The 21129-nt window shown below is 38.3% G+C and overlaps 2 protein-coding genes and 1 non-coding gene across 6 annotated transcripts; 2 read left to right on the top strand and 1 right to left on the bottom strand.

Annotated features, from left to right (window-relative positions):
- The first annotated feature begins 317 nt into the window (after positions 1–317).
- On the top strand, positions 318–8173 carry LOC141785786 (uncharacterized). Its single transcript, XM_074664292.1, has 10 exons — positions 318–581; positions 1182–1454; positions 3884–4171; positions 5505–5615; positions 5717–5770; positions 5863–5898; positions 5983–6021; positions 6120–6152; positions 6243–6290; positions 8023–8173. The coding sequence occupies exons 1-10, from the start codon at positions 494–496 to the stop codon at positions 8073–8075; spliced, it is 1023 nt and encodes a 340-aa protein (XP_074520393.1). The 5' UTR covers positions 318–493; the 3' UTR covers positions 8076–8173.
- Positions 8174–8214: 41 nt separating this feature from the next.
- On the bottom strand, positions 8215–19896 carry fam114a1 (family with sequence similarity 114 member A1). Of its 4 annotated transcripts, none has more exons than XM_074664260.1 (13): positions 19820–19896; positions 18582–18905; positions 18354–18438; positions 18040–18266; positions 15736–15870; positions 15466–15618; positions 15201–15387; positions 13750–13832; positions 12167–12394; positions 11861–12000; positions 11696–11768; positions 11118–11171; positions 8215–10096 (listed from the first exon to the last, which is right to left on the bottom strand). In XM_074664260.1, the coding sequence occupies exons 2-13, from the start codon at positions 18897–18899 to the stop codon at positions 9971–9973; spliced, it is 1809 nt and encodes a 602-aa protein (XP_074520361.1). In that variant the 5' UTR covers positions 18900–18905; positions 19820–19896; the 3' UTR covers positions 8215–9970. The 4 variants fall into 4 exon arrangements, with proteins under 4 accessions (XP_074520361.1, XP_074520352.1, XP_074520382.1 ...); XM_074664251.1 differs by having other exon boundaries at positions 8216–10096; positions 13750–13835; XM_074664281.1 differs by having other exon boundaries at positions 8218–10096; positions 15240–15387.
- Positions 19897–20736: 840 nt separating this feature from the next.
- On the top strand, positions 20737–20808 carry trnap-agg (transfer RNA proline (anticodon AGG)). Its single transcript has one exon. It is a non-coding gene; the product is annotated as a tRNA-Pro (tRNA).
- Positions 20809–21129: the final 321 nt, after the last annotated feature.

The following is a 21129-nucleotide window of genomic DNA, read 5'->3' as shown; positions in this document are numbered from 1 at the left end:
AGATATCATCCCAACTGACCAGTTATCTATGAGTTGGTGTTCACACAGGAATTGTATAAACAAGTTGAGTGTAAATTAGTCACTTCCCCTTGAGACAAGACAATTTCACACCATTACCCACCAACACACACATACACACACAGACAAACACAACATTTCTACTTACATTCTGCCGATAGAAACTGTACGTAGTTTCTGCAACTCTCCATTTCTCACTCGTTCTCAGAAAACGACAGGAAGTGTAATAGGAAGTGATGTTTCTCTCGTCTTCTGCACGTGTGTGTCACCGCGCTGTCGCCTGAATTATGGACAATACTGTCAGGGAGTTTCAGGCAACACCAAAGACTACTCTGCTGGTCAGAGGGAGGGTGTGAATGGATGTGTTTGTTCTCAGAAAAGGAAGCAGACACCACAAGCTACAAGTCATGCTTGCATTGGTGTAAGAAGAGTGTGTGTGTGTCTGTCTGTAAGTGTGTGATCAAATGGTGCAACAATGACAAGAGCAGCAGTGGCAAAACTTCTCATCCTCGTGATCCTCGCCTTCATCATCTGCCTCCCAGAGTTTTTCACATTGAAAAGAGGTGAGTCATCTTATGCAGGGATATCTCCTGTGTGTGTGTGTTTGTACATGTGTGTCTGACCTTATGATTGTACTTGATTTCTCAAAGACTTCATCATCTCACAGTCTCTAGAGACCTATAGAAAAACAAGGCCCTGTTTTTCACCAAGTTTTGGTCAGTCTCTCTGTGAAAGGTCACCCGCCAGAGGTGAACTTTATTTACTTGAGTAACTTAATGTCTCTTCCTCTTCATGCTCACTCAGGCTTGACCTCTTCTTTCTCTTTTTCTGAGCTCAAATGACTCCCAATTATAGCACCCCACAACACCGACTGAAAGCTGCAGGCAAATGTCTCCATATTTTGTCTTTGAAAAGCTTTTGCTCTTTTAGTTAGCATGTTGCTTTAGCCTTTGAACTCCTGCATTTGTTCCCTTTTACTTCTCTTTTTGTGAGTCTCCCGTGAGTTTGTCTCTGTCTGATACAAACTGGAGGCAACAGTTTCCATTTTGAGATCTCTCTCTGATTTCTGACTTGAGAGCACTTCATTTTTTTCCACTTTCCGCCTGCTCCCGCTGAGAAATCGCTCTGAAGTTTCTGTTGTTCGCTCTCTTTCTCCTTCACAGCATCAAAAGTCAGCTTCCTCTGTCTACCCTACCGACCCTGTGAGCGGGGGATTCAGGTGAAGAGGGGGGTAAATGGGAAGATTGGGAAAACTAAAATCAGGCACGAGGAGAGGTGTGACCCTTCGCCTGAGAAGTGGGAGCAAGCCTGTGGCAAAGAAAGTCAAAGCACCACAGCAGACCCTGGGAGAAGTGGTGAAGACCTAGAAAAGAGCTGGTTTATGTGTGAGACAGATATGGACATGTTAGAGTTACAGAGCAACATCTCATCTTCAGGTATGTCTCAGTTTTTCTAGACTAGCTTCTCTTCTTACTACTTCGATTACTCATCAGACATTACAAAAAACGTCTGAAGGATGGTTTTTGATATTGTGATTTCTGCGTCCAAACACAGGCAGAGGACGGTTTAAAAATGACAAACTTTCCTTCTAAAAGGGTTAAAAAGAAATAACTGATAAGAGAGCAAGCTGACTTTAGACTGAGCGCACAGTTCTAGACACAAATACCATGTTGTCAAACCATTTCACTAACCTAGATTCAACTAAAATGAAGCCTATGAGGAAGTGCTAATAGTTGCTGTTGATTGAGAATCAGCTTGAGGCTGGCGGATGAGAGACTGTGAACCACATAAACACAAGGCCAAAAAAACAGACTTGTATGGCATTAGAAAGCACATTAACAGCCTGGTTCAAAAGACAGCTTGGATCTGAATTGCTAATTTCACCATCAGTATACACTGTGGGGGTGGGGTGAATTTTTTTCTAACACAGTGGTTTAGAAGATATTAGATTGTGAGTTTGTCCAATGAGAGACACGGCTCAGCTCGCAAGACTGACAGGTGCCCTATGGCTGCTAGAAAGGGAGCTCAAAGACAGCTTCATATCCAATATGGCCCCTACCAACTATTGTCTTCATTACTTTGCATCAGGGACAGACAGGTGACATAGCAGAGACTAAGTCCATATTTTATACAGTCTATGGCTATGATACGGTACGATACGGTACAATACGGTACGATACAGTACAAAACGGTACGATACATTTTATGCATTATGCTACGATGCAATACGATATGATACGACACATTATGGAATGATACGATGAGACCATAGACTGTATAATTAATTGGCGTAGTCTCCCTGACGTCACCTGTCTGTTTCTGAGACAGACTTTTAAAGTCAATCGGCTATAGGGGCCATATTGGAAGTGACAGAGGCTTCGAGTACAGCTATAAGGTGTTCATCAGTCACGTGACCCGAGCTGTGCCTCTGATTGGACTGCAGTTAGATAAAAATCACCTCCCGTATAGTGTGTGCCAATAGTAAAATTAATGATTCAGACAGGACACCTTTTTTGAACCAGGCTGTAAATAGGTTCATTTCTGTTTTGAAAATGTCTTTTTTTGGCTTGTGTATGTGAATTCTGGTACTTCCGGAGCCAGCTTCACGTGGACACTCAAAAAACGGCAGATTTTAGCACTTCCGTATTGTATATCTTAGACCGGAGGTTGCTGCTTGAATAAGATACAATAAGATATTTATATATATATATATATATATATATATATATATATATATATATATATATATATATATATATATATATATATATATATATATATATATATATATATATATATATATAGATATAGATAGATAGATAGATAGATAGATAGATATATAGATAGATAGATAGATAGATATAGATATAGATATAGATATAGATATAGATATATAGATATGTATACCATGTGACACGATAGGATACAATACATTACAATATGATACAGTACAGCGTGAAGCAATACCATATTATTCTACATCAAAATACATTGTACCATACTTGACTGTACTGACCAATACAAAACACTAACACACAATAAAACATGAACAAAACAACACAGTACTAAAGGATATGAAAGGATACGATACAATACTCAGGTCAGCCCTGTGTTCCCTCATTTCTAGTACATTTTTAAAATTAGGTCTTGAGTTCCTACATTTCTCTTTAGTTTAAGCCCTATCCTCCCCTAAGATTGTTTGGAAGCACTTTATAGTTAATGAATTAATGAACAAATGAACAAATTATTTTAATTTCAATCTGCAGCAGCAGAAAGCATCACAATCATAATTATTGCAAGAAAAAATAAGAAAGGCTGATCAAAAGGGCTGAAGCAGAGGTTAAATGCCAGACTCTTGAATTTATTTCCTGAAGTCAGACAAACAAAACTAGATTTCAGAAGAAAAAAAACTTAAAATGTGGGAACTGTGAGAACTTAGGGCTGTGGGAGCAAAGGCACACTTCTTAATACTTGATACTTTGCCTAGGATTGTACTGTAACCTTACAGCAATTCTGCAATAATTGATCAACTGTAAAACAATCTTTAAACAAAGATGCCTCAGGATTTATATCATGCCCCAACCATACAAGTGATGTGATGAGTCAAACTTGAAAAGAAATCCATCAAGAGGAACATATTGTTCTTAACCTGAAGTGTTGAAATGTGGCTACAGCAAAACAATGATTGGGATTCACCAATTAAGACAGACATCATTGCTCAATCATGGTTTGATATTATCCCTGAATGCTTGTTGACCTACACTGTACTCCTACTCCAAACATGTTTGCATGCTAAAAGACTGCACTTGAAGGGTTTTTATGACAAATTGTCCCTGGTAATATTTATTTATCCATTTATTCACAGGTTTAAAGGTATATTTTGAGGTGTCAGTGGAGCTTCAGCTAAGGCATGAACAGACGCTGAACCTCACCTTGTTTGGTCACAGTAATCTTAGCTCCTTACACCTCCTACCACCAGAAGAACAAGAAGAGGAGGGTAATGACAGACAGCTGAAGGCATTTTACTGCTGTCTCCCTGTCTTACCTAAGCCAAGGTCAACCACTCAGAGCCGCTGTCTCCTTTGGCTGTCCAGTCAAACAGTTTTGAATCTAACAGCGAAGGAAGGGGTGCCATGGGAACGGACAGTGAAAGGTTGGTGCTGGGATTAGAAAGACATGTTTTTTGTTCTCTGTGGGGTCATTCAGGCTTTACTGTAAGACTGGAGAGGTGAGAGACGACAAAGAAATTGGCCAATCATTTTTCATTTGAGATTAAATTGATTCAATCTCGTTCAGATTCATTTTTCCTTGATCAGTTTAAAGTAGAGTCATTTTTTTCAATTGCTCACATTTATCTTGTTCTACCTTCACTTGTCTCTGGCCTTGGCTTTGTGGCTCTGTTTCCCCTCCTCTCTCTGTGCTGTGTGGTCAGAGGCTTCATCTTAATCTACTGTATCTGAATTGAGTTTGGCTATGGCTCTCTCTCTGCTACCTCAAAGTCATATTCTGCGGCATTATCAGCTAGAAAACTGCCTTTGGAGGTCCATCTTTTTCCCAGCCACTTCTCACAACCTGTCAGTTTTTTTTTTTTTTGGACATAAATTTGTTGCTGTCTTAAAATATTGCTGCTTTTTTCCATCTCTTAATTTCTAACATCCCCATCTCTACATCTCTCTTTTTTTTGATATTTTGATTTTTGTGGCAGTGCTGAACTGATGAACCAACCAATGAACTCGAAAGGGATCAAAAAAGTCCTTACCAAAATGACATGAAGATATCAGAAATAATAAGGATTTGTTTTCTTACTTCTTGGATAGATATGAATAAAAACATGCAACTATGTATGCAAACTTGAATTAATCGCGGTTTTTCAACAGTTAATTGTGACAAATCACTTACAACGAACAAAAAAACATTGTTGTTTACACGTTATATTAAACTGCTACTTCCTAGCTTCCAGGCAGGCAGAGCAGGGTCAGATTGATTTACGGCACGTTACGTCTCTATGACAACACCACGCCGACTGACAGAGTTTAGTAGTGAAAAGAAATAAAACACACACAGATAGCCTATGTGTGTTTTTCTCTGCTGATTTCTGTGATTAATTTTGTAGTGATAGTGGAAACAGGAGCCTAACTGTCAGACAGAAAAAGGATAGAAGAGAAGAAGAAAGCTAAACACTAGAGTGATACAGCCCGAGCTAAAGGCTAATTAGCCGTTAGCTCAGGCTGTATCACTCACTCAGTATATTCAAAATGTAAAGCAGGTCTTACCTTTGTCTTGATGTAAGTTATATGATAAAATCAATCATGTGGTATGAAAAAATCTCTTGACAAGTCTCTGGATTATTTAACTTGACACGGTTTCTGTCTGTCATTGCGTGTCTTGAAAAAGAAATCCAAAAAGTTGACAAGTAAGTGAGGAAAAAAAAGCACTTGCAGGCCTGGATGTTTTTATGTGAAGCTGCTGCTGTTTTTCTCTCCAAGGTGAGTGGGGTTGTGTGCTCAGGGTGCTCTGGCTAGCTCTGCTGTGTGTCGTGCTGCTGGCTGTTGTCACAACTGTGATTGGACAGATCTACTCGAAGACAAACTCTGGCAGTAAGACACAAACACATAAATACACACACTCACTTACACAGATCACTGAGTTGATGAAATCTTATGAGAATGATCTGAAAATGTTTCTGTTTTTGTGTCAGGAAGCGTGCAGGGGCAGCCTGTCAGATACAGCTTTACTGGTCAGCAGTTAAGAGGTAAAGTCTGTCCTCTGTATTTTATGAGGGCATATTTCAAGCCCTGTTGATATTAGTTATGATAAATTAGTTTGTGATTATCTTTCAACCAGGTGCTGAAAAACATGCAGAAAGTATCACTCCTACAGGTAACTGTCTTGAAACTGTTGAAACAACTTTTCAGCATATTTCTCAGTCAAATTAAATTCTTCTAACCTCTTCTTGTCCGGCAGGAATGACCCCCCACCTTCATGGGTCCTGGTCCCGGCCAGGTCAGATACTCCTCCAGTACTCGCTGTTGTGATGAAAATCATTGGGTAACTTTTTGATTTCAGAGTTCTCACAGTATGTTCCTCTTTTTTATGGACAGGTCTGTCACCCATTCAGGAAGTTGACCATCAAGGTAAAGAACTGTATCATACACCTACACTAATACAAATATAACTCACAGTCAATTTCTTTGTTTTGATAGTCATCTTCATACTTTTTTCAGTTGACAGAGAAACTCTGCTGGAGGGAAATATTGACAGCTGTTACACAGGTAACACAGTGTTGAAGCAGAAACATGAACACAGATGTTTGGACAACACCACAGTGAAGACAAGCTAAATAGATATACAAGTTATCTCATGTATCACAGTTCTTTGGCTTTATTCTGGTTTTCTGAATGGAGTTAGATATGACCCTTGCCCTTTCCTCAAGCTGAGTTGCAATGGTGGTTTTCTTACAGTCTTCAGTATGTATTTATGTCAATCAACCAATCAATTAATCAAAATGTATCTATAAAGCACTTTTCATTCACAACAGTGGCAACACAAAGTGCTAGACAAAAATAGAAAATAAATGATAATCATAAGTGACCTGATAACCCCCATAAACACACACATCGGTGTACAACCCTCCACCTCCAACCCACCATCCCAGTCCCTTAGTGCACAAGATGATCACAATTTGATTAAAATCCATGCAGATGACCTGAGAAACTTTGGAAACGCTATCTGGAGACCTTAATGAGAAAACACAGAAAGTAAAGTAAAATTTTAAACTCAAAATAAGACAATAAAACAACCAAATCAAAAATAAATAAATGAGATGATAAAATGTTGAAAGACTAAAGTAATAAAAGAGAAAATCATGTAAAACTAAATCTTTAAGATACAGAATTAAAAAGCTGAAAGAAGCAGCGCAGTGAATAAGATTAATAATAAAGTGAAAACAAAAAAAAAGATAAAAAAATATACTAAAATAAAAGATTAAGGTTATACACCTTTCAAAAGAAGAAGATCTAAACTTATTTAAATAAAAAAGATGAATAAGTAAAAGTAAAACTCAGTTTAAAGATAAAGAAGGTACTGTTAAAAATCCTCGACATGAAGCAAGTCATACAAATAGGAAGATCATTAAGACATTTAAAAACCAGTGAGATAACCTTAAAATCAATCATTTATGTGTAATGTAAACTGTATGTAACCAGGAAAGCTTCATTGAGATTAAAAATCTTCAGCAAAAGTTTCCCAACCAAGACCGGCCACAGCATGTTCCAACAAAATCACAACAAAGACTACAAAACTTAGATATTCTAGATCACATGACACAAATTCATCAATAGAAGTATCTACAAGCTGATTCATCTTGCTTTTAAACAAATTAGAGACATCAGCTCACTCATACTCAAATCAACCTGAAGCAAATTCCAGGCTGCAGGAGCAGAGGAGCTAAAGCTCTTTCTTTTCTGTTTCTGGGGACAGAACGAAAACAAATTTTGTGACCGGGTCACTGAGCAAACTGAGACACTGACTGTACAGCTCCCAGCTTTTCTCAAACAAATTGAATAAAATAAATAAGAGAAAAGCAAGTTAAGAATCACCTTGCATCAGATATCAGGGATATTATCCTTAAGATGCTTGGAGAGGTAGCTAAAAGCATGCAATACTTTGTCTTTGTGGATGGTTGAATTCAGATATTATATTTCTTCTGTAGTGCTTGCAGCTGGGTTTCAGGATCTGTTTTTAAGATATGATAAAAAAAGTCTGTCAGCTCCCCCTGTCCCAAAATGTGTTGTCACTTTTTATTAAGTTTAATATGCCGGGGATACGAGTTCTGTTTGGGGATTTTATATGAAATCAATATGGAGCAGTCAGTGCCTGAAAAAGCCTAATGGTGACAGGCCATCAAATAGTCCACCTGTGAGTTTAGAGAATCCTAACTTGACTTCTTCCTCTATCATCCAACTTCTGTTCTCTTTTAAGGAAGTTTATATTTTCTCCTTTTAGTCAATCTGCATCATCGTGGTCATCCATCTACCTCAGAGGAGCAGCCCTGGTGAAAGAGGAGCAGAGGAGCAAAATCTTCCTTTTACAACTCCCTGCCTCCTGTGCACTGAAAGTAAAGACCGCAGAGACACATGAAGATGGTTACACATATTTATTTCCAACATGTCTTCCTCATACAGTCTAAGGGCACTTTATCAAAATGGAATCTTATCAAAGTGACTGTCTCAATAAATGGGCTCCCAAAAATTATTCTCCTTTCACGGCAAATCATTTTGTATCAAGGCAAGATTCGATCAACCGTCCAACTTGATTTAGCTGAAGATAAAAAGAGTGGAAATGCTGAAGCAGGAATGAGAATTATTTCTGTTATTGATCATTTTTCTTGTCTGAGTTTATCATTAGGGGGAGGAAATGCACAAATGAGGAAAAGAGTGTTTTTTTCTCCTTCAGAGATCTGTCTAACTGCAGGCCACAAGCTGAGAGCTAATTTAACACTGGCTATTAAAAACAGATGCACTGTGAGCATCATGGGAATTCTGCTTAAACTGAACACAGGTGGTACATGAGAGGTGGGTAACACGTACCGGATGGATCCAAATCTGTTTAAAAGAGCATTAAGGCCAAAAGAAATTGTCGAGACTCTGATAAAGGACATGACATGATAGTTTCTGAAGAAGTAAGTAAGTATGTGGGTAATACTCAGTTTCCTTCCAAGAGTTAGAGGAGAAACACGTCATCTGTTTGGTAAATGTTCATCTAGCGCCAGCGGCATGTTAGCCTCGCATTTCATTCAGACCACAAAATGAGGAACAGGAAAGAACCTCTCACACTCACTAAGATACCCATTGAAAGGTTTCTAGTTAAGTGGCTATAATCAATATTTTAGCATCAATAGCAGTCCATTAACTGTACAATAACAACCCTCATCAGACAGCACATGAGGAAGTTATTGGAGATCAGAGTTAGTGGTGTCAGATTTTATCTTTTTGGAGTGATTTTTTGCCAACTTCTGTTTCTGTATCCTCTTAAACCTTGAATCAACACACTGTTCCTATTATTTATACACTTTTTATCATCAAACAAGCCATATAGATGATTATTAGTGGGCTGAGGTCCTGTTACTCATCTTTTTGTGAAGCTATACTTATTTCTCCACAAACACATAAGAAACTTGTTGTGATCTCTTCATCTGTTTCTCAGTGATATAAGTTTTTAGGACAATTCCCCTCCAAAAGCTACTACTTTAAAGTATGTAGCAGCATGTTATAAAATAAATACACCTACATTAAATATTGAATGTTTACAAGAACAGGGAAGAGAGAAATCAATGTTTTCTAAAGTTTAAGCACGATGGGATATTTTTCAACTCAAGCTGCACAAGACTAAAATAAAAAGTTGTGTTGCTTCACATAATTTAGCATAAGAAATAAAGTCGTAATCCCTAATACTGTCATTTTTCTCATATCAGATGAACACATTTCATAACAACCTAGTAGTGTTAGTCGATTCTCCTTCTGTTGGACTGACAACGGACAATGAGGAGTGCAAAACAAGCGTAATTAACATTAACATCAAATCCTTTCAACACATTCAGTACGTTTTATATTTGGTTCAGCTTTTTGAGATGAATAAGAAACACATTTGAGTCCAATCATCTCTGGAGTCTCAAAGAAAGTTATCTCACTATTTGTAAACAGAGTCCAAATAACAACTACATGAAAGAGACACTCATTCAGTGTCGCTTCTATATGTGTGTGTTTGTTAAACTGTTATCTGTAAGTTCATGTAAATATAAAACATCTTCATCTGTTACTATGGCACTTAATGTAGATTAAAGCACTTAATCCGTAATAATCTATTCTTTATACTTTACTGTACAACAACAGATACATTAAGACAAGCAGGTGAGCAGGTAGCCTGTGTGCGTGAGCATATGTGTGTGTGTGTGTTAGTGTTGTGTTTGTGCCGTGGGTTCTGAGGTGAGGCGGCTCTGTTGGCTCTGGATGTGGGAGATCTGCAGGATGGGGAGCAGCAGCTGAAATGCATTGTGGATGTAGTTTGTGCTGTTGGAGCCCTGCAGACAGACAATCATTATTAATGCATCATCATTGTCATCATCATCATTTTTCATTAATAAACACAAACATTCATATCCTAAAAAGTATTATTTCAAAGTTTTAGGTAGGAAAAACTGACAGATTTGTTGGGTTTTTTTGCTCGTTTTGCATAACACAACAGAACAACAGTGAACAGAATTAAAAAAGAATACAAGTTCATCGTTGTTTACGTTGCAAAGCTGAAATCTTAACAAGTGTTTGTCTTATTTTCTGTAAAATTATCTTTTTAAACCTAAAATCAGCTAAATAATGACAAGTCCAGATTAACATTACATTTCAAGATACTCAAAAACAAACAAAAAAAACATGTCTTCCAATAGGACAAGAATATGCACTTATTTAGTTTCTTGTAATAAATTATTTTTCTTGTTTTCAGAAACTTGATAAGCACACTTTTCTTACCCCACCGGTGAATTTTTTCCACTCTTTACAAGCAATTTAAGCATCATTTTTGCATTTTAATATCTTGAATTAAGACATTTTTCTGGACATGTCAGGTGGATGTGGTTCAAACCAAAACTAGAATGACCACTTTTACTAAAATACGACAAAAATACCTGCTTAGATTAAAGTTTTTGCTATAGATAACAAACAATGTGCTAAATTCAGTCATTTCAGGGTTAAACACTTTTAAGACTAAAACTGCTGACTGCTACAAAATGCTTTAAAAAAATCAGTATTAGTGCCCAAATATTTGTATTCAGGGGCTACATTCACAACTGAGTTAAAAATGTCATGGTAATAAATTGTATTCTAGACCAAAACTGTGCTTAATGTAAGTTACTTGTGATTTTTTTTCCCATAAGGAACATGTCTGTCCATAACCTGTGTGATGCTTTTTTAATTTCCTTTAACAAGTTTGAAACAACCATTTGTAAAATCAGCTCTCCACATTTGGCTGGGATAACGACAGTAACTCAATTCATTGTTTATTTATGTAAGTTTAATTTCATCTGAGCAAAAATCTGAGCACCTCACCTCTTGTAGCACACTGTCTACCAGTGGATTCAACTCCTCTGCTTTCCTCTGACCCTGCGGGAGAGAAGATGTGGATTTTTTTTTTTTAATGCGTAACATTCATGAACTTTTAAACATGATCTTCAGGTGCGTTCATTTTCCATTAAAACACAGTAATGTGCCCTTTTCATAAAGTAGGTGAAACAATATCTGGATTATCTTAAAGACTTTAAAAGTATTAAAAATTGTTTGTTTAATCAAATGTGTGAATCAATTCACTGAAAAAATTGTCTTATAAAAACTTAGATTTGGCTCGTGGCTTTCTGCACAGTTTGCTGGCTGTGCTGCATCCTCCTGCTCAGCTTTCTTACCCAAAAAAAGCAAAATGTACCAAACAAAAAAAAAATGTTTTTTTTGTGCTGGTTCATAGTATTATTAGGACCCAGTGAGCTGAGAGGCTCAGGGATGAGCTCCAACACAAGGTGGGGAAGTGCTTTGAAACCCTTTACAGGATTTAACAACAACAGAAAAAAATACCAGCCTGATCCTTTAATACTCCCACTGTTCACACAAACAACATCCCAATCCCTCTCACCTACCCCGACAAGAAGCAGCGTGTCAGAAAACTTCTTGGCCAAACACTCCACCTCCTTACACATGGCGCACGTCAACCTGGGATCAAAATGTAGATTTTATCTCATTCTATTTCTTCCACATAAGAGGATGTCACACACCTTTACACACACATGCACAGAAACACACACCTGGTGAGGATGTGTGCCTGGTCTCTGGCTGGTTTCTCCAGATCCTGGCCGTGAAGGATGAGCTCTGCCACCTTGTGGAGCTGCTCGATACTGCGAGCTGTGACTTCTGCCAGACTGCCTACTGATGACAGGTAGACAGCCTGGAGAGAGGAAGATGAACACATGCACGAACACACACACACACACACACACACACTTAACTTAGACTTAAAATGATATCTAAGCCAACAGATGGTGACAGCAGGGTGATAGGGCGGCCTCTTTAAAAAAACCTCTATGAGTCACACGATGTTGAGCTGACCTCACCTCCACAGATCTGGGGTCCTTCTTCTTCTCCTCTCCTTCCTTCATCTCCTCCCCCCTGCTGATCTCCTCCCCTTGCTCTTCTTCTTCCCCATCCTTCTTCTTCTCCTCTGTCTCGGTCTCCTCAGGTGAGGCCTCTCCTCCCTGCAGGTCTTGAGCTTCCCCACCAGCCGTTCCAGTATTGACAGGCAGTTCCACCTCGCTTACCCAATCATGAGCCCTCCTGCGAGCCTGGAGAAGCATAATTACCCCCCATCAGCTCAGCATGGTGAGAGATTGCCACCCTGATGTATGCTAATCAGATGCGTACACACGATTGTATGCTAATGCTGGTTCTCTATATGTGAATCTGAATATTCAGGAGAACTTCAAAGGTGGTAACTTTTACATTTCTTACAAGACAGCAGCAGGAGGGAGGAATAAATTAACTTTTAAGGAATGAAATGTAAAAACAGGAGTGGAAACCTGCCAGTTAAACATGACTGCAGCTAATAGCTAGCTTGTGTTTAATCTTCTGAATGTTTTATGGATTAATTATTGATTTGTTTAATCAGAGAATTTTAAATGAAATGAATGCTTCAAAATCAATCTTGAGAGATGTTTTCCAATCAATATTAAGTGAGGGATCATTATAATTGTGATATTTGTTTCAAAATGACATTAAAGGATAAGTTCGGATAAGTTTAACTGACAAATTGTACCTCCGCGCATGCGCAGTGCGGCTCATTGTTTCAGAGGAAGACGGCAGGCTACATGACGACGCCATAGGGGCAATGTAAACAAAGTTTCCGTCAGTTCAGAGGTCAGTACAGCCACACACCGCTGTCTGGAGTGACACAGACTGCAGCAGAGGACTAACCCGGAGCGGACCATGATGGAATATTGGTGAAAAAACATGAGTTTTTGGATGATTAATGCAGTTTTAGGAGCAGCGCTGTCTATGCCCCGATGGATCCCATTATACGGACGTCTGCTGCACGATTTTGGATCTAAATATCTCCCGAAGCACTGCTTGGATCAGGAAAACCTTCTGGGTGAGTATTTTGTTCTACTTCATTCTATAAACAATGTAAAGCTGTATAAACCGAACTTATCCTTTCATTACTTGCGTATGCAGCTGCGACTTAACTATTAACAACCAGTTGTTCATTTTATACTGTGTTTGTTCACACTATTAGATGAGTTGACCAATAAAAAAAACAGATTTAAAGTACATGTAGCTTCAGGAGGATAAACCTACTCCCTTTGCAGCTGCAGGGAGTATTGATAAGTCCTCCCAGTGAGAGCTAACCAGGAAAACAAGACTGAAACTTTTTAAAAACAAGGTTCAAATCAGGTCTAAAATTCCTAACTTTAACAGTTTCAGCTGGTAACGTGTCATATTTATGGATTACTAATAAGGAGCCATGGTGTTTGTTTAATCCTATCATATCTCTAAACATGATTCAGTAGCATCCAAGCTCCTGAAAACACACTCACGAACAAAGCATCAGCTGTGACTTAAGATATTGTTCCTACGATATAAATCTGTGTGAGGAATCAAGGTGAGTGTGTGTTTGTGAGAGAGTGTGTGTGTGTGGACTCACCTTGTTGAGTTTGTCTGGGGTGGCAGCAACATGGAGCTCGAAAAGCAGCTCAGTGAGAATGCTCACAAACTCTTCCCCGTCAGCTGCTGGCAGAGTCACACACACACACACCCATGCCAAGTTAGTATACCTTGATTTTCAAAGAATAACTCAAATCAAACCAAACAAGAACCATGAAAGGAAAGCAGATTTGTTCCACATGCACTGTTTTCCCCATGCTGGCATCGTGACTGTATGATTATTATTTGCCTTCAGCAACAAGCATGACAGAAATCTGCTGCACATCTTGTTTCATTTACATGCCAAATGAATTAAAACGGTTTGTTTTGATTCAGTGTTACGTGAATGCGTTGGTGGCCCCTGAACACCAACACTGGATCAGAGATTGAGTTAAACCCCCAGAGGATGAAGAAACACAATGTCTGCTTTGAATTCTGCGCTTGAGAATACATGAGGTTTAGTGTCGGACACATTTATATTTCTTTAATTCAAATATTAAATAATGAGAATTTGGTGGGTGGGTCACATGGTTTCCTCTTGACAGTGAATTTCACTTTGGTGAAACATTTCTACACGGCAAAAGACGACAATGGCATCTTATCAGGAATACAACTCCAATTCCCAAGAGTTTGCCCTGCTGCTGCAAATAAAACATTTCAACATTACATTCTACAAATATCATGTTAGTATTTTTTCCTCAAACTATATTAATGCATTTCAAGGAATTCTACTGTTTTAGAACTTCATTTAGCAGATGCTTTCGTCCAAAAGGAAGTGGAATACAAGCTAGAATTTAGACTTGGGGGAAAACCTTAGCGTGACAAAGTGCTTCAAGTTATTTGGCTGCAGGTGCTGCCATCAATTGCCAGTAGAAATGTGATTTTTGTTTTGTTTTTTTTCTTCATGTTAAATAATTTAGCCGCTGCTATCCACAATTAAAAATCAATGTCAACTATATAGCTCAGCCTTCAAAAAAATTGAATAATCAGTGTCAGTTATACACCAGGACCAGGGTCTGAGACCTCATTCTACCACTGAGGACAAAGAGGAGAAGGGTCAGGTTGAGTGCCTAAGTGTGACTCTGTGGATTGCATAGAGTTTGGTAATTTATTCCACCAAATGGGCACAACAGAGGAGAAGAGTCTGGCTAGAGATTTGGAGCCATGCTGGGCTGGAAGCACCAGGCGTCTTTCACAGGCAGGAGACCTTCCCGTCACAGTTTTGTAAGCCAGAAAAAGAGCTTTGATTTGAGCTGTACTGAACTTGTAAGAGCTAATACTCCTGAAATGCCTCCAGTAATAAGTTAAAACTGAACGTCTAACCAAAGTGAAACCACAGTTAAGCTCGTAACCTGTCAGAGTTCAAACAGACATAAAGAAAACTGATCCCGTGTCAGTGCTCAGAGACCTCCTCTACCTCCAGCAGGTCTGGTGCTCGTCAGGCTCACTCACATAGGGGGGTAGAACAGTGTAAGTGGGAACTTAGATCACCGTTATCCTTCGTCTGTCCTTCTTCTTTCTCCTCTTCCTCCCCCTTCTCCTCTTCCTCTTGCTTGATAAAGATATCCTTTATGAGAATTAGCTCCTTCTTTATTTCGTCCTGCTCCTCTTCTGTGAGAGAAGAGAGGAAGGCTTGCACCTGTGAGCAGAGAGGGAGTTTGTAACTTCATTGAATCTATTTTTTAAGTGACTCTTTCTCTCCTCACGTTTCACTCACCTTGCCCTCGCTCTCGTTGGACAGGATCTCCAGGGCCTCCAGGTGTGACAGGCCCTGGTAGTCATCAAACAGTATACCGTAGTGAGCTGTGGGTTCAGTCATCGGATGGTTCTCCAAACGTGCACGCTCCTTTTCTTTGGCTTCCTTTAACATCTGAGGAATGAGACATGAAGTGATATATCACTGCTGCACAGCTGTCACTTCACTGAAAAAGAAGAAAAGTGATCCCTGTTGATGATTTAATTGATGAATAAAATTTAATTTGCGTGCCTGACTTAGTGATGCTGTTTTCTGCATCAGGGTCTTGGTCTTTTTGAAACCCGGGTCACTTTCAGCCAGAACGTTCATGGTCTTCTTTCCAATAAACTCCAAAGCGTCCAAACCTCCACTGATCACTGACTTACCCTGAGAAGGAGAAAGTAAGTGAAGCAAATTTTAAAGATTTGACAGAGGGAGTTTGACTTATCTGAACACTAAAATGGTTTATATCATTATTATTAGAAAATAAATACATTAAAAACTAAGACTTCCTTAATGAAAAGTGTTTTGTATGAAAACAACCCTATACAAACAGAAGACACCAGGACAAACTTTTCCCATCTCATTTTCATTCTCTTCTATAATAAAGTAAAATCTGATTGTGAATCTTAAGGCCTTAATCTGACAGAGATCCAGCTACACTGATCTGTTTGGTTTTATTAAACATCACATTCGTCTTTTTCCTTCTTATTATTAATAATTTATTCTTTTAAAGACACATACTTAACTTTAAATCTTCCACACTTTAACTTTAACGTTTCGACAAACTATTTTCAAGTTTAAAGCCATCACAGTAACATATTATTTTGCTGCTACTTGTTGCTCTAAAGACTTTACAAAACAATAGATTGACATTGTCTAATCAAGTGCTTGTCAGACCTGTGAGTAAGAGAGCAGTTGTGATGGCATCTTTAGTTGAGTCCTGATACAAAATTATGAATTTCATTAATTTATTTATTTTCTGAAAGATTTTAAAACTTTATAAATTGCTTATGTTAACTTATGTCACCTAAGTTAAATTAAATAAGATCTGTCATAATATTCCAGATATTTGCCCAAAGTGTTATGTGTGTGGGAATGCTTAAAAGTACAATCATTTTGGCAAAGTTTGATGGAGGCCATTTCTAAGATGGTGGATAAGAACATCCCCTACAAGCTAAACTTTTTTATCTGGGTATACATCCAAAAAAATGGTGATCAATATTAAACAACCAGTATTAACTGATTTTGTTCTTCTTCAAGCAAGAAGACTGATTGCTCTTTTCTGGAAAAACACACAGTTGCCCTCTGTAAAACTATGGTTGAAGGAGATTGCATCATATCTCGCACTGGAAAGACTGACATATATTGTTAGAGGGAAAAGAAGACAGTTGGTTAAAGTATGGAAACGCTTTGGGGATTTTTTGAAGGATGGTTGTATTAACTTGAGGTCTTTAAGTTGCCATTGCTGCCGCCTTTTCAAATAAGTCATAGTTTTATTCTATCTTTATTGTTGTCTATTTTTATTTAATTTTATATAATATTATTATGATTTTTTTATAATAATTTTTATTATTCATTATTATTTTTTTATTTTTCTATTTTGTATTTTTTTGGTCATTATTTTCTTCTTGTCTCTATATGTTTTTTTTTATTATATTATTATACTATCTTGTTAAATGGTACAGCAATACATTATTGCTATTGCTGGGGTCTATGTTATTTGTATGTTTTTTTTATTATTACATGTTAAACTAAAAAAAATTAACAGATAAGATGCATGATGAAAATTAAAGTAATCTAAAAGATTCAAAATTAGTTGCAGCTCAAAGTGTCATTACAGTTTTGAACTTAAAAATGCACACAGAGAAATCACAAAACAGTGAGATGGTCAAATTCACACTGCAAAAACTGCAATCAAAGCAACTATGTGTATCTTATTTTTAATAAAATGGTTTTATCAACATGAGTCATATTCACTGACTTGTCCAGAAAATGCCTTATTTTACAATATCAAAAGATAAAAACGAAACCTGAATTGCTTGTAAAGAGTAAAAAAATGCCATCTTGTGCCAACATCTTAAAATAAGACATTTTTTCTCAACTCATCTAACTCATATTAAGTGTAATAAGACAATGTGAACTAAAAATAAGGTAAACACCTGCTTAGATATCAGATTTTGCACTTCCATGTTCACACAGAGGAAAAGTACTTTACTGGTTCTTTTTCGAAAGAGGCCTCTTCAGCTTTTATTAAAGCAGACAGCTTTGAACCACTGACTGTTCATACTTTAAACTTGTGCATCGAGACAACATCAGAGGAAAGCCAAGAGAAGCAGCAGTGAAATCTGCGTCATGTCTCACTGTGTCCTAACTAAGCAGGTTTGCAGCAGAGGGTAGTGAGTTCATCCGAACTGGCAGGTTGTAGTCACATGATTTTGGATGGTTTGTGTGTGTGTGTGTGTGTGTGTGTGTGTGTGTGTGTGTGTGTGTGTGTGTGTGTGTGTGTGTGTGTGTGTGTGTGTGTGTGTGTGTGTGTGTGTGTGTGTGACTCACTGTGTTCTGCACAGCGTGTGTGATGGTGGAGAAAACACCCCTGCCAGGAGCTGCAGCACCCACAGAGGACTCTGCAGAGTTCGACGGGTCAGCTTCTCCATCCTCTCCTCCTTCTCTCATCTCTTCTGCTCCTTCCTCCACCTCCTCTTGTGCCTCCTCCCCTACTGAGGTCCTGTGGAGCCGCAGAGCTTCTCCTGCCTTCACCTTCACTGAGGTCAAACCCTGACCTGCACACACAGAAAAAAGTAAACAATCAAAGACAGGAGGAAGGAAAAGAGACAGATAGTGGAAGGTAATAAGGATGGACAACCCACCCACTGAGGAGGTGGCACTGCTGAGGAGAGATTTTCCCCATGAACTCCAACCACCCCAGCCTTTTTCCTTATCCTGAAGAGACCCCTGCAGAATTAAAACATGTAAACATTACAGTCACAGTAAAAAAAACAACAAAAAAAACTGTTGTATTATTTTGATATTTCTGGAGTTATAGACGCTTCTGCTGACTCAGACAAAGATTTCATTTCTTAACTTTTAGTACACACCTCTTCGGTCTCCTCTGCAGCCTCAGCATCACCCTCCAGGCTCACTGGTTGGTCACAGTCAACCAGCTGACCCTGAGGCTTTGGTTGCTCTGTCTGCACCTCTGAAGCATTTGTCTCAGCAGTATTGTCCTCTATGGTTGTCTCCTCAGTAGGCTGTGGGAGGAGTGAACTCTCCGGAGGGGACTCCTTGGGGGCTGAGGAAGGAGTAAGGGCTGCTGGGACATCCTGAGAGGAGTCTGGGTCAGTTTGAGGGTCCTGGGTGGGTGGAGGTGTGATGTCAGCAGAGGGGTCCACGTCTGGGGAGGCAGCCTGAGACATGGTGATCTGGGAGTAGGGAGATTTTAGCGAGCATTTTTTATACATATAAATATATATATATATATACATATAAATAAATATTGAGTGTCAACCCCTTTCTTTTAATATAACCACTTGTTTGTTTCTCAGTTAAACCTTTTATAAGCCATGTTAAATTGAGGCACTAAAACAAAGATGACATCTAGTCGTCTGGCTTCATGGCTAATACCGCCATCTAGTGGTGACTTTCTGCCAATGCATCCAAGTCAAAACTGTCATCTTATGTTTTCCTACAGTTAGTTTGTTTAACGCTGCTCACCTGATGCACAGTGTCATAAAACCTGTGACGTTAACTCTGTGAAGACTGCACGCGAAAAATGGTAAACACACTGACAATATGCGTTTGTCTGCGTCACAAAGACGCCAGACAGCAGCTAAATAAGACACAGCCAACTGTATTTCCGATTTTCTTCAGCTGTTAAGATTGTCAGTGGAGCACCCTTTCCCTGAGCTGTGAATGTATTTTATGGAAATATAACTGTAGCATGTAAAGGTATAACAATAAAACTTGATAAGTTTAAGTAATCAGTAATCAAATCAAAACACTAGCCCTAAAAAGGGATAGCTTCTTCACATTTTTCAAAGCCTACTCGGTCTATTTAAACTCTTTTTGTTACAGCAAAATGCCAAACGTTGAAGAACCTGCAAAAGGAGACGTTTCGCTGTTATGTCACAGATCCAATATGACAATTAATCTATTATTCAGCCAGTGTCATCCTCCAGTCGAGTCATACAAACTCTTTAAAGACTGAAGCGAATGTTTCAAACTTAAACACAAGTATATTTTGCAGGTTTCTTTCTGCTACAGCTGTCTTCACTATATGTAAAGTTGTTTAGCTTAAAGAGACTATTGTTTTTATGAAAGTGACAGCGCAGCTCACCCGTTTGGTGCCAGCCAGCAGCTCCTCTTCCGCCCCGCCACGTCGGCAGGCCGGCTGATGACTGAACCAAAGAGCAACCAAGGACAAGAGAGATCACTGCAAAAGAGAAAGCTAAGGAAATAATAACTAGAACAACTTCTTACGATAAAAAACGAAAGTTTTTTTCCCCCGTTAACTTCACTGCTATCAAACATTTTTCCCCTTTCTTAATTTCTCAAGTTAATATTCAACATAGAAAGGAAACAAACAGGTTTCATTTCAGTTTTAACATTTATTTTTAAATAACATTAACAGGTTAAATTTAGCATATAAAAAGTCATATCCGAACAACAATTCAATCTAATATAACAAAACAATAATGAACAATGATGAAGGAACACACCAATTTTAATTCAATATTTTTAATAGTTCTTTCATGTGCTATGATAGTTGACAGTATTGTAGGCTATCATTGTAAAAGGAGGTACGTTTTGTCATACTATACTTCATCTTAGTGTTTTCTTTTTCTTAATTTGCTGTAACAAGGTTTAAGAAAATATAAAGCTTAACCCTAATTTTGTTGTAAAGTTAGTTATGTGACATCTTCGAAAACGGACAATGATGCCAAAGCTGTTAATAAAAAAATGTGAATTGAACAACACAGTTATGGAATAACACGTAGGGTACGGAGGAGTGCAGATTGTGACTCTAGTTGCCGAACGAAGACGGACGTTGACAGCAGTGAATCATCTTTACCCACTCTGACACTTGTTTGGATTGTGTGCACAGGAAACCGGTTATGGCACCTTTTGTTATCAACTCAAATTGCCCTCAAACGATTTAATATCTATACCACTAATCTATTATTCACTTAACAAAACAAGAAACTACCTCTTCGTTTTATTTGAATACTTATCTGCTCGTGCGCTTTGCACGGCGGCTCGTTGGTCTAGGGGTATGATTCTCGCTTAGGGTGCGAGAGGTCCCGGGTTCAAATCCCGGACGAGCCCATTGTTTTCTTATGGGATCATATTCTTAACAAATAAATATGTCATACAGTATCAGAGAACTATTGGGTATTTACATTTTTTTTTTGTTATTCGTCGTACAGAAAACTAAAACTGTGATCCATTTCAAATAAATTTGTAAACATAGTCACACCCCCAAAATGGTTCGTAAAGATGGCCAATCTCTGTTCCCCATACTGTCTTAAAAACAAAAAAATACAGACTGCCATGGATTACCAAAGTGCCCTCTAGATGTCCTATTTTTCCTAATCTCCTCTCATAATGACTAATTATGTTTCTCAGTTTCTGTATCTACTCATCCTT

This window comes from Halichoeres trimaculatus, unplaced genomic scaffold (assembly GCF_033239565.1).
Source record: "Halichoeres trimaculatus isolate MK-OKI-2021-1 unplaced genomic scaffold, fHalTri1.1 fHalTri1_scaffold_2, whole genome shotgun sequence".
Taxonomy (NCBI): Eukaryota; Metazoa; Chordata; class Actinopteri; order Labriformes; family Labridae; genus Halichoeres; species Halichoeres trimaculatus.
Note: the sequence above shows the minus strand (reverse complement) of the source record. Positions and strands in the feature narration are given on the sequence as shown.

Excerpts from the sequence above, each read along its gene's own strand:
- fam114a1 (XM_074664251.1), bottom strand. The coding sequence starts at position 18,899 with ATGTCTCAGGCTGCCTCCCCAGACGTGGACCCCTCTGCTGACATCACA. Across the intron at positions 18,267-18,353 it reads CAGTGCCACCTCCTCAGTGG|GTCAGGGTTTGACCTCAGTG; the intron begins GTGGGTTGTCCA and ends CTGTGTGTGCAG. Across the intron at positions 10,097-11,117 it reads TAGACAGTGTGCTACAAGAG|GGCTCCAACAGCACAAACTA; the intron begins GTGAGGTGCTCA and ends GTCTGTCTGCAG.
- LOC141785786 (XM_074664292.1), top strand. The coding sequence starts at position 494 with ATGACAAGAGCAGCAGTGGCAAAACTTCTCATCCTCGTGATCCTCGCC. Across the intron at positions 1,455-3,883 it reads GAGCAACATCTCATCTTCAG|GTTTAAAGGTATATTTTGAG; the intron begins GTATGTCTCAGT and ends ATTTATTCACAG. Across the intron at positions 6,022-6,119 it reads TGGGTCCTGGTCCCGGCCAG|GTCTGTCACCCATTCAGGAA; the intron begins GTCAGATACTCC and ends TTTTATGGACAG.